This window comes from Panthera uncia, chromosome A2, assembly GCF_023721935.1.
Source record: "Panthera uncia isolate 11264 chromosome A2, Puncia_PCG_1.0, whole genome shotgun sequence".
In the NCBI taxonomy this organism is placed as follows: domain Eukaryota; kingdom Metazoa; phylum Chordata; class Mammalia; order Carnivora; family Felidae; genus Panthera; species Panthera uncia.
Genome location: NC_064816.1, coordinates 31,448,379 through 31,461,620, shown reverse-complemented (window position 1 = coordinate 31,461,620; position 13,242 = coordinate 31,448,379). Strand labels below are relative to the sequence as shown.

At 42.4% G+C, this 13,242-nt stretch overlaps 1 protein-coding gene and 1 non-coding gene across 7 annotated transcripts in view; both read left to right on the top strand.

The window, feature by feature from the left end:
- The window catches only part of MAGI1 (membrane associated guanylate kinase, WW and PDZ domain containing 1), a 633,332-nt gene that overhangs the window by 604,637 nt on the left and 15,453 nt on the right, over positions 1 to 13,242 (top strand). For 2 of the 6 annotated variants that reach the window (XM_049642669.1, XM_049642665.1), the window contains 4 exons: positions 1,560 to 1,651; positions 3,105 to 3,297; positions 5,691 to 5,984; positions 8,964 to 9,164. In XM_049642669.1, coding sequence (XP_049498626.1) covers positions 1,560 to 1,651; positions 3,105 to 3,297; positions 5,691 to 5,984; positions 8,964 to 9,164 — 780 coding nt within the window. Of the gene's footprint in view, positions 1 to 1,559; positions 1,652 to 3,104; positions 3,298 to 5,690; positions 5,985 to 8,960; positions 9,165 to 13,242 lie in introns of all 6 variants that reach the window. The other 4 variants (XM_049642664.1, XM_049642670.1, XM_049642667.1 and 1 more) reach the window with 3 other exon arrangements.
- On the top strand, positions 9,572 to 9,644 carry TRNAK-CUU (transfer RNA lysine (anticodon CUU)). The gene has a single exon. It is a non-coding gene; the product is annotated as a tRNA-Lys (tRNA).

The window sequence follows — 13,242 nt, the reverse complement described above, 5'->3', positions numbered from 1 at the left end:
ACAAATACCCTTTCGGCAGCTACTCGAACAGAAAGAAAATACTGTTACCTTAGCGTGCTCAAGAAAATATCATTCTCAAATTGTGTTTATGGGAGTCCTATGATGTAGCTTACCTGCATATTCCATGGAGGCTTGTAGCTTAGCCTCCACAATTACAATAAAAAAGCATTGGGCATAAAGCACCAACGAAAGCCCATCGTATTAAGATAGCTCAGGCAAAAATATCGGATTCAAACTTCTCTGACTGGTACTTACCTGTCCATTTAGTTTCTTCTCTCTCGGCGTATTCATTGACTGTACGTTCGAAGCGATTGGGTTGGTCACTAAAAAGGGACATCTCTTGCCAGCTTGAATTCTCCCCTCCCCACTGTACAAAACTGAAGATGAGAATTAAACCCTCAGGCCTACGCACTCCTTCAACCCAAAACCCTACTTCTTAAACAAGCCAGAAAGTATGTAGAACAGTATTTGAAAGTTTCCTTTAGGATTCACTGCCACCAAACCATTTTTTTTCTTTAAATAAAAGATATGTCATTTAAAGATCACAAAATACACTTGTATACATTAAAATACTAACAAAGAATTAAATAGAAATAATTTTTTATTACGTTCGTTAAGTAACACAGTGGTGTATAGAACACTTTCACATGCAGTGGGTATTGTCTTACAGAAGTTATTTTTCTTTTAATAAATGAGATTTTTTATTTTAAAGCTGGGACCATTAATGAGTTTTAAGAGTAAAATATCAAGTTATTGGATAATAGTTAATACTTATAATTTTAAAATATTGTAGGCAAATTCTGGAGTAAAGCAGTCATTCTAGTGGAGAAAACATGAAAATTGATACGGAACACTTTTGTAGTCATCATTCATGTTGAGAATATCAAAGGCCAGCTACTTTTGGGTAGTACTACTGAAATCATAGCAAACTTTGCAAAACTGGACATATTAGGACGTTCAAGAGTAACTTTTGGCAAAAATGACCTAACAAATCAGATGATTGGATTGCAGATCTTGATAAAGGGAGAAAGAAGTGATTTTTTTTTTAAGTGAAAACTCTTTGACTCAAGCTGTTTTCTTTCATCCTCTACTTGGTATGACATCAGATGGCTTACTAGGACTTCTAAATTCTCAGAGCGAGCTTCAGTTTCAATGGTCACTGACTTGGCATGAGCTCTCGTCTCAGACACGGGCACCCACTTTGTGGTCCCACACATACTGATTTTAATTTACTTAATTTTTCTGACAACAATACCAAGGGCAGTGGTCAATACTGACTTCTGGCTTAGTCCAGGATAATGGCTTGGGCTTGATTAGGAATTATCAAACAGTGATTAGTCCTTTGAAAAAACGTAGGGCCCAGTGACCTGTCCCCCTACTGATTTCTGCCCAGTGTCCTCCATTATTTCATCCATCCGGATTATTTTGCTTCCTACTCTTGTGTCGGAAAGCTGTCATCTGCTCAAGCACCATCAGGATTGGTCCTCTATGTTCACCTTTAGAGCAGGATTCGTTTTATCATAGAAATAACCTCCCTCTTCTTTCTTTCTTCTCTCCAGTTCCAGATTACCAGGAACAGGACATCTTTCTCTGGAGAAAAGAGACTGGATTTGGATTTAGGATTCTGGGTGGAAATGAACCAGGAGAACCTGTGAGTCTCTTGTCTACCTCTTCCCCCCAGTGCTGTCTTCTAAGATACCAGAGCCAACCGGCAGCCGTGGCAGATCACCAAGATTTGAGCCCAGCTGCGTGCAGCACAGATCTGCCTTATCTCTGACAGTATGGCTCATCCGCTGGATTCAAAGAGACTAGTTCCCTACTTAAAAATTTGTATTTGTGATGATAACAAGTGGCAGCAGCAGCATCTGGAGCTCCCCATGAAGGAAAGTGAAAACAAAAAGCAAAATAATAGGCATCAACTAAGAAAAACTAATAAAAATAACCCTGAACAAAGGTCAGGAGACATTTAACCTTCTTGATCCTCAGGTCCCTCGTCTTTAAAATAAATTTAGTATCCTATCACAGGACTATTTTGAAAGGAGAAAAGAGAACTAAAGATAAATATTGTTAGCTTCTTCATGATAATAATTAATAATAATAATAATAATAATAGCTGTCACTTATTGAGCACATACTATGTGCCAGGGCCTGTGCTAATGGCTTTTAATATACATTCTCTCATTTCTCCATCAAACTCATGAATTTATCCCCATTTTTCAAATTATCAAATAAAGACAAAGAAGGGTTAATTCAGTTGCCCAAGATCCTAGCATTAGTAAGTGGAGGGACTGGAATGGGTCTGACTTCAGGGTCCATATTCTTAATCAGTCTTTTGTCAAAATTCTTTGTAAACTTTAAGTACTAGGTAAAGGTAGTCACAAGCATTATTGTCTACAGAAGGCAAGGAAACACAAATATTTTAGCTAAGGTTTAATGAATGGTAAATACAACCAGACCCCAAATATAAAGGCTTCTCTGCATGTGGGTGCTAAAAAAGTACAGCGATGGGACATCAAACCAGGCTTTGCTGGATTCATTTCTTCATTGAACAGTATTTACTGAGCATTCCCTATTGCTAGGCATAGTGCTGGACCTTTAAAGAAAAGTAGTATTACTATTATAATTTCCAGAGTTTCTAGAAGGAGGGTTCTTAGGTAAACAGAAAAGGAGAAAAGATTTTGCAAATGACAGGGTAAAGTGACTTATTTCTGCAAAGAGGACAAAGAGTGAGTCATCACCAGACCACAGGTAAATGGAAGGAACCAAACAAGAAATAGTTACTCTTGGGACACCTGGATGGCTCAGTCAGAAGAGCATGCGACTCTTGACTCTTGTGAGTTGGAGCCCCATGTTGGGTATGGAGATTACTGAAAATAAGTATATAAATAAACTTTAAAAAAAGGAAGTAAGTTACTTTTCCACCATTTAAGAATTGTTATAGCACCTTCACAATGGCCTGGTACCCACTGGGTGCTCAATAAACGGTTATGGCAAGGATGCAGCCATGAATGAACACATTGGATTGTTCTCAACAATGTGAAGGCCATCAGTATAATAGTAAATCAAAAGGTTAATGTTTCACCCGTCATCCACTTATTCAACAGATTTATATTGGTCACATCGTACCACTGGGTGCTGCTGATACAGACGGCCGCCTGAGGTCTGGGGATGAATTAATCTGTGTGGATGGGACACCGGTCATTGGAAAATCACACCAGCTTGTGGTCCAGCTTATGCAACAAGCTGCCAAGCAAGGCCACGTCAATCTCACTGTGCGGCGCAAAGTGGTGTTTACAGGTATGTTTTTCATTCATCCCTTTAGACAGCGCATTGTCACTTGATGCACAGAAAAGGCTTCCTTCCTGTGTCTGCCTCCTCGAGCATCTATTTTAGCAAATCTTTGCAAATGTGATTAAGCTCAGAATTTCCAGATGGTCTGCTTCTCTCAAACCCAGCAGAACTTCTGTCACTCAAAAGTACTTTAATGTGCCATTCGTGCATGTTCAGCAAAAGCTTCTAGAAGAAGACTAGTCAGATATACACTACCTCTGCTCATCCCCCTTGCCGACCAGAAGTTAGTCACCTTCTTCATTTAATGTTAATTCTCAACAAAAGAGGTCATTCTAAAAGTCAGGAGAGTTGTAGCCTCAAATTAAAAGAATAAAAATTAGTTCTGTGCTGCCAGATAAGCCCATAAAAAGTGAATGATCCTTTACTCTGTTATTGCCTGCATATGTAATCAGGCAAGATCTGTTTTCTCCATCAGAAAGGTGTAGAGGTGGCCAGTGCTAGGCCATCTTTGACCCCTTCCTCCTGCCTGCAGGCTTTCAGGTACTGTACGTGAGTTCTCCAAACATACAAACCCTTTCTGGCCCAGCTCAAATAAAACCTTCTCTGTGAAACCCTCAGTAATTCCCTCCTTCTTCCAACTGCCTTCCGATTTTGGCATTCCTTCCTTGCCATTCTTTTGAATCATGGTTTACCTCTGTATCAGAATCTGCCATTTTGAGACAGCTCATTGTCTGTCTCCTTCCATTCACTCACCAGCCTCTTGACAGCACACTTGGTGGTAGTTCCCCTGGCTGTGTCTACAGCCCCCCCCCCCCTTGAAATAGTAAAGACGGAATGCAGAAAAAAGCAGATTAGGCCTTCTATCACTTGAATTACTGAAGAAGTAGGACATGAAATCCTATCATTTCTTCATAGCTTTAATATGAATGAAACAAATACTTGCCAAATAAAATTAACTGGCACCTTGTTAAAAATTTTTTGTATAGCTCATTTAAATGGCATGTCATTAATTATAGAATTAAGATATCAGATTCCAGTGTGAGAGTCCTACCTTGGTGAAACCAGGGAAAACAGTGTTAATCAGTCATGGATTATGCTCCAAGAGCTCATCTGCGGCCTCGGAGGATTTCTTAAAATGGTATTCCATGCAGCCAGAGGCTGTCAGTTAAAAATGGCTTTGGAGATGGCGATGAAAACTTTCTGACTTCACTGACCCAAATAAAAGTAATAGAAGCAATGTGATTTTTGTTTGTTTCAGATTTGTTTTTAAATATTAAATATTTGGGCTTTTTAGCTTTGGGTCAAAGCCATGTTAAATCTCTTAAGAGACATGAGACTAAGTACAATAAGCCAGTCACAAACATCGTATGAATTCACTTATATTCAAATTCACAGGGTAGTCAAATTCATTAGAGACAGAAAGTCGCAGGGTCATTGCCAGGGGTTGGTGGAGGGAAAAATGGCTAATTAGCGTTTAATGGGTACAGAGTTTTAATTGTGGCAAATGAAAAGTTTCTGTAGCCGGATAGTGGTGACGGTTGCACAACATTGTGACTGTACTTAATGCTTCATGCCCCTGAGCTTTATACTTAAAACTGGTTAAGATGATAAATTTTATGTTATGGATATTTTCCCACAATAAAAAGAAATCTATGAAGGGAGAAGCTTCGAAAATAAATGCCTTACCCAAAACTCGAACACACATTTTGTTGGGAGCATCAAGCCTAAGTGGCTCCTACCTATTACTGTGACTTATTTAGGTGTGCTTTACCCTGTCACCCGATAAAGCAGTAAAACTGGAATCCTAACGGAGGCTAATGTACCCAGGAGTGTGATCAGAGTAGACAATGACAGTTGGAAACCAGGGAGAGAGACTAAGTATACCTCTGACAGGTGTTGTCAAGAATCCCACAATATGGCAACCTTAATGGCAAGGCCAAGGTACAGGGTCCTGCCTGATGGAAAAATAAAAAGCAAGGCTGCTTGGAAGGCAGAGCAGAAATGTGACTTTTGAGGGCAGTGACAAGGTGAACGTGCACCAAGGTCTCCGAAGCGAAGGTGGCGGTCGTCCCTGGTGCAGGCCACCCCTGCACCGGTGTTCGTGTTCCTGTGATTCGTGCCCCCCGCAGTAGCTCCGAGTGGGCCCCTCTTGCAGCCAAATTGAGCCTGAGAGTGGGTACTGATAGGCAAGGTGCTGTCAGTGACACGGGCTGGGCGTCCCCTGGGGTGTTTTCACGTGGCGGTGGATACCGTGCAAGAGCCGTGTACACCGCTGCAGCAGCCCGGCGTCCGGAGCCTGCCGGGCCGCGGCCTCCTTCCGGGCCGCGGCGCTGCCCTGCGGGCCGGCCGGCGGGCGGGCGCAGCAGCCCGAGGCTGAGCCGGGCCTCTCTGTCGCGCAGCCCCCAAAGCCGAGAACGAGGTGCCCTCGCCGGCCTCCTCCCACCACAGCAGCAACCAGCCGGCGTCCCTGACGGAGGAGAAGCGCACCCCGCAGGGCAGCCAGAACTCCCTGAACACGGTGAGCTCGGGCAGCGGCAGCACCAGCGGCATCGGCAGCGGCGGCGGCGGCGGCAGCGGCGTGGTGAGCGCGGCCGTGCAGCCCTACGACGTGGAGATCCGGCGCGGCGAGAACGAGGGCTTCGGCTTCGTCATCGTGTCCTCGGTGAGCAGGCCCGAGGCCGGCACGACTTTCGGTGAGTGTCCCCGTCCGCCCCCCCGGACCTTCCCGGGATGCCGGCGAGTGCGTTGCGTTGCAAGTGAAAGATGGCCAAAGTCTCATTAACAGAAGCGCCTTCATGCTTTTCGCTTCAGGTAATTGAAGTCTTAATTGGGGGTGGAGAGTGTTTTGTAGCTTTTCCCCTCCTGAAGGTGGGACTTTTGGGGTTTTTTTGTTTTGTTTTGTTTTGTTTTTTAACCTTTCAGCGGCATGCAGAATGCGTGTCCACATGCGCACAAACAACTTGAAGCATAGATGATATTTGCCTGAAACTTGGAGAGCTACCTTGACAGTGTAGAGTGGGCAGTCTTTGTCAAAGAAAGCCTTTTGTGAGGTCCTGAGTAGGAGATCATTAACAGCAGAAGCCTTAGCAGGCGTAAGGGTTTTTAGCCTAAGCTTATGGTTGTACAGAAATGCCTAGGGAGCAATACAGGTGTAAGGAGTAAACATAATTACACGCAGTGCCCGTTCCACCTTACCTGTGTCCTTTCTCTACTCTTTCCCCATCTGAAATTTTTAAATGTTAAATATTTTTTAACCTGTCTGGTTAAGGATCTGGTTAAGATCTGAGTTCAGAGCCGTTTGTCTTCACTGCCCTTGAATTCTAGCAGGGCCGATTACCTGTCTCATCCGGATATTGGGGGTTTCAGCAGAGTATGGAGAAATGCACTTGTCACCCTCTGAGAAGGTTAACTGATGGGTGTACTAGCAAAGACAGGACCCACATAAGTCCAGGAACCTAGTAACCTATGAATCTATTTCCTATTAGAATGGATGATAAAAATGTACTCCAGAAATGATCCATCATCTTCATTAGATAAAGAGTCATGTGTTTATCTCCCAGGCACATTTGTTCATTAATAAGGAATAGGATGAGAGATGGGGCAGGGCTGTGTGGGCTTTGAAATGGACTCTGCTCTATCTGCAAAGGAATTGTCCCCAAGAGTCCGATGACCAGTGACCCAGGTCACTGCTGGCCGAGATCAGGCCAGGTGCTCTGTCCCTTCAGCTTTCGGATCCAGTAGCACTCGCTTTATCTTCATTTAGCCTTTGAACATTGCTTCCTGCAAAAGCCATTTCCCTAAAGTCTGTTCATTAGGAGTCCGTGAGTCAGTCAGGTGTATGCATGTGTGGCTGCAGTAACAAACGCCCGTTACTAACAGTGCTTCTGTGAGCTACATTAATAAAGTTATCGCAGCATGTCACGAAGGGATGACCGGACACCAAGGCAAGGTTTTTGGGGGCTTTGTTTGTAAATTAATCTGGGGGGCTTTTCTGTGTAATTTAAAAATACTCGAACAAGGCAGCGAGGGGTAAGAAATCCCATTGTTTGATCCTCCCCATGCACCCCTTGATCTTCTCAGGATTTTAGAATTCTTGGTTTTACTTTTCTCCATCGAAATAGATGTGTCAGGTGGGAGGTTATGTGTTATTAAATGACTATTGAATGTCTTCTCACAATTTGGTCTTTGATTGTTTCCCTCTGGCTCTGACATTAAACAAGTCCAACTTTCCCTAATACCTTGCATGAGACTCCTGTTTCCCACTCTACAGAGCTGTCCTCCTACCTGTTGTTTGATACCTTTCTCCTGTGAGTTGTTTGTGGAGATGCACTAAACTTAATGAGGACCTTGAATTTGAGTACGGAGCCTCTCCATACCTGCCTGTTGGATTCCAAAAGACCATTTGCTTCCCTATTAAAAGCTCTGTGGCCTTGACCTTACGTGCCGTGATACAGACGCGGGCAGATATGCTGAAATTCAAACAAATTGGGATGCATTTCCCCCCACATGGTATCCCCAAGGTCCAAATTATGACAGAAGAGCCTAGCCCATTTCAGTGTCTTCCGTGCCCGTTTTATCCTTTCCGAAAGGTGACGCAGATGCGTAGCTTGCTTCACAGTCCTCAGAAAGACGAATTCTCGAAATAGGGAACTATGCATTTAGCTGGAGACCCTGTGCCAGGCCTCAAAGTCAGTTTCCCACCCCTCGCTAGAAGTTAGCAGTGCACGTGGTTATGACCTGGGGTGCCTCACAGTGCACTAGAAACCTTCCTCTTCGAATGCACTTTTCCTGGTTTTCATGTTGTAGATGTGCAATAAGTAATAATGAGAAAGGAAATGAGCAAAGGAAAGGGTTGAGGAAGGATCTGAATCCAGCTTCGGATCACTGTCCTTAGCCTGAGTAGGTACCAGGTTTTCACTGTCCTTTGAGGGGATTTTTGTGAGGAAGGTGGAGGATTTCAGCGCTAATGAGCCTTTCGGGCCCTTCCCCTGAAAGCGCACGCGACAGGCTGATTGAGCAAAGGTCATAAAAGGTTGGGTGTTTTTGTTGGCTCATCTCTTGTCATTATGCCTTTTTTCTAAAGCTTTCATCATTCCGGATAGAAGGCAGAAGGACTAAGTGTTTGTCCATTAGGTGTTTTCAGATGGAATTTCTGGTGGTAGCTGACTCTTAGGCCTCCCCAGACACCTAGGGATTATTTTTTCTAAATGGAGGAAGAACAAAACATTGGCAGAAGCTTAACAGCTGGCAAAAGTGAAGTGACACGAACACACAGTGTGTAAAGCATCCATCCCAGCTCTGGGTCTCACATTTGCAGACCCAAAATAAGCCAATGGCGAGTTATTTGGGGGGCGCTCGAGAGTCTTTGAAGTTGCTAACTATCACAAATTTTGTAACCGATTGAAGGAGGAGGGAAGCTGGGGGTTCCCCCTCATTTGGAATGGGGCAAGGAGCTAGGAGCCATCACTCCGGGGCGGCAGCTCCTTCCACAGATGCACTGAGTACTGCCAATGTTTTGACCATCGGCACAGAGCTCTCCTTTAATAACATTTGCTTAATGCTTTAATTAATTAACACTTAACCTTCTCTTTCCCTTTTCAACCCTTTTTCTCCTCCCTTCACTATATTCCCACGTAACTTAAAAAAAAAATTAAAACTCGATATCAAAGCAGGCAATGCATGTGTGGCTATGCCTCACAAAATAGGTCGGATTATTGAGGGGAGTCCCGCTGACCGATGTGGCAAGCTGAAAGTGGGAGACCGGATCCTGGCAGTGAATGGATGTTCCATCACCAACAAGTCCCATTCAGACATTGTCAACCTAATCAAGGAAGCAGGAAACACAGTTACCCTCCGCATCATTCCCGGGGATGGTAAAGTATACCTATTGTGTCTCTCTTTCTCTCTCTAGTTCTTTCTGTACCTCTTCTTTTCTCTCTGTCTCTTTCTTTCTCTCCTTAGTATTCACGTAATTGAATAGTGTCGATTTCGAAGCAGCCTTATCCATCCCTAACTGAACATACCCATCATGAGCCATTGTTACTAAACCTTACCTGCCCCCCCACTCCCTTTACTTAATCCTCTTTTGCTGGGGCCCTGCCTTGCTACAAGTATAAACATTGCAGAAAATCTCAACTTTGCCCATTTTATTTTGGTTTTGGTACCCTTGTCCTTAAAATGATAGAGTAGTTTGAATACAGTGGTAAAGATCCCCTGATGTTCTATCTGGAAATGAATAAAGAGTTTTAAAAAATCACTAAAATGTAACTGTGTGAGGGGTGCCTGGCTGGCTCAGTTGGTAGAGCATGTGACTCTTGATCTCAGGGTGGTGAGTTCAAGCCCCACGTTGGGTATGAAGCCTATGTAAAATTAAATTAACAAGTGAATAAAATTTTTAAAAATGTAAATTTAACTATGATACAGTGACATAAAACCTACATAATGACACTTCAGAGCCAATACTATTCTTTTCTCTCAGGATAAGTGAACATATAAAAGGTTTTTTTTTTAATATTTTTTAATGTTTATTTTATTTTGAGAGAGAAAGCATGTGCATGCGAGTGCTCAAGGGAGGAGGGGCAGAGAGAGAGGGAGGGAGAGAATCCCAAGCACGATCCACACTCAGCACCAAGCCCAACACAGGGGTTGATCCCATGGCTGTGAGATCATAATCTGAGCCAAAATCAAGAGTTGGACCCTTAACCGACTAAGCCATCCAGGTGCCCCAGAAGTGTTTTCTTAAATGAGAGATTCTTAGGGTTTGTGCCTACTTGATTTGTCTCTAATTTTTACATGTGGATGAAAAAGGAATAAAACCTCTATTTTTGATAGGTTATATCTGCATTAAAGTAGGCCTGTTCTTATTTGTTAGTTTGTTTGGTTATTAATTCAAATCTGGTTTATTTTACACCACTGGTGATTCTGCCCCCCAGGGGACATTGGGCACACTGTCTGGAGTGGGTGCTAAGGTCATTTAGTGGGGAAAGACCAGGAATGCTTCTAAACATCCTACAGTATATAGGACAGCCCCCTACAAAATAAAGCTGTATAGCAGGAAATATCAATATTCATTATTCTTAATAAAAATGAAGTTGATACACTGATGTCACTATGTATAGATTCTTCAGGGAATTTAGTCCTGAATATTGACTTCATTCTCAGCAGACTTTGCTTTTGGGAGGAGAGTGATACTTGTCTCCGGTGTTTCAATGTCTTTTGGTGGTGGTGGTGTTGTTACTATACGTGTGTTATAAAATAAAATCTATATTCTAAAGTCAGTGTTTCTCAAGAGGAGAATGTGGTTTATGGAGATAGAGTGATAAAAATCCCTGTCACTGATCTGTAAAATAAGAAAATCAGAGATTTTATTGGAAGTAATTCACCAAATGAATCTTTTTTAAGATTTTATTTTTAAGTAATCTCTGCACCCAGTGTGGGACTCAGAGTTGCATGCTCTGCCAACTGAGCCAGCCACGTGCCCCCCAAAGGAGTATTTTGTAATTGTTAGAAGGTGATCCTTTTTAGTTTAAAATTCAAGTGGTGTAAATTGTGCCTTTGAGAAAAAAATAAATCCCAAACCAAACAATAAATATTTGAAAATTGTTGGTTCTAAGAGCAGAGAATTTCCTCTGAACCAAAAATACCCAACTCAAATGTGGAGGAAAAAATAGCTTCTTGATTGCTCATCTCCTTTACCCGGCCTCAGATGCATGGTTAGTAATTTACCGTGTGGTCAGGAGTCCATTCTGCCAGTTCACCACTCTGGAAGGCAATTACAGTTTAGGAATGTGATCACAAGTTAATAGAACGTAGGTTTCTAATGGAAAGAATGAAGGAAGCCAGAAAAATTTAGTGAGAGAGCCAAATGTAGTATATAAATTTAGATATATTGATGTACATGCCCTACAGAGATTTCAGAAAACTAATTTAAAAAAACAGGACACAGGCCTTGACTTGCTATGTCTATACTGGTCAGTCTTAGTGTGGGAATGATAATGTCCAAAAAAGGAAGGAAGGAAGGAAGGAAAGTACTCCTTGAAGGAAGGGCCTAGAAAAAGAGTTTGAAGTCAGGAAAGATATAAATATGCAGAAGCACTTTATCCTACTGTGCACATACTAGGTGTTGACTTAATGCAGTGGAGAATAGTTTCGGAAAACTTGAACACAAAAAAATATAGTTCAAGATGAATTATCCAGTAGCAATTGCCAATAAAAAGACATTTTTTAAACTTCAGTACTTAATACAAAATTCAGAGAGACACATCCCACACTCTCTCGGTAGGAAGAAAGTAAACATTAAAACTCATACAGTGTACTTGAGGACTGATTTGTGCTGCCCAGGGTGTGATTTCATCCCAAAATATTGCAGGAATTCAGTGCCATGATAATAAAACCCTTCGTCCATTACTTTGTAAATTTCAGAGACCAGGTAAAGGAAATCAGGTCTAACAGAGGATAGATTTGTGATGTTCATCTTTTTAATGGAGCCAAAAATGGCCATCTTATAAATTAGAATTGAAGCAGGGGAGTTGGGTTTCTGGAGAGATGTCAGAGCAATCCAACATCCAGGAGATGCAAATCCAGGAGAAGTTTGCCAACACCCGGAAGACACAGTGACCTTTGTGGCTTGATAATGGGAAAGAAACACATGGCAGATCCACTTCCTGTCTGGGAAGGTGGGTTGGATGTGCTAGACTGTAGGGTAAAAGGGATTGGTGTGTTAGGGACTTCTTCTCCTTCACACCTTTCACACTAATGCTTAATTCATCAAATAGCCCAAAGACAGTTTGTGCTGTGGTCCTCAGGAGGAGACTGAAGTTCTTAGAAACCCATCTTCTCCAGAGTGCTATTGTCAGAAACCCTAGGAGGCACTTTAAGAAGATGGGAAGATGTCTTTTAGACAGTGCTTGGAACCCACTCAGAATCCACTTCTCTCCCTCCCTCCTGCTGCCTGATTGTTTTCTCTTGTCATCGTTCACCTAGTACTTTCTCCAACTCACTTATGTCAGTCTGTACTTTCCCTCACTCTGCTTCTCATGTTTCTCTGTCCTCTCCCTTCCCCCACCGGCTCCCTTCAACAAAAGCTCAGAAACATGACTCTCCTTTATTTAGTTTATCATGTTCCTAGAAGGCCTGCCTTCACAGATCTTGGACAGGCCTAGATTGGGGGGTCCTCACCATCTCTGCTTTTACTATCTTTGGGACCAGCGTGGGAGGTGCAGTGGGGGCAGAATTTCTTCTCCTATGAAATACGGGAAGCGATAGTAAATATGTAAGGACAGCGCAGAAAGGCCCAGAGAATAGCTGAACATACTGAATCTGAACTTAAATTTGACAAGTCAAACCACACATGCTTCCTACCACTTGCCTTCTATAGAAATACTCTGTGAAATCTGGGGGGAATGAGACTTTAATCGGGGCAGACCCTGGCTGAGTCAGACTAACGCAGAGCCATCAGTTTGAATCAAGTTCAAGGTAATGAATATTTAGAAGCTTAAAAATATATTACTTATATTAAGGTCTTAGGTTTGTACTTCAGATCCCTCTGATTCAAAGTATTTGTTGATATTGGAAGTAAAGTGTGGCAGCCCAGACATTTCTATTTCCTTGGCAAAGGCATAGAATAGTATAAATATCTTAACAGAGGGCTCTGTGGATATGATAGCTAGCAAGACAATAGGGCAAAAGGAACAGGTTTCGACCATACACATTTTTTAGGTCTCCCCGAACTTCAAATATTTATGGGATTCAAATTTTCAAATCCTTCCTTTAGGTATTTATTACATCTGTTTTTGTGCATTAAAATATTTATGAAATATTTTAAGGGAACGATTCTATCCTTTGTTGATCTGTTTGACTTTGTAATGTGGATTCTGTAACGGAGGCTAAAGGTATTAACATGGGGACTAGGCTGGAATTGTAATCACTCGCCATAGAGATATACTGAAACCC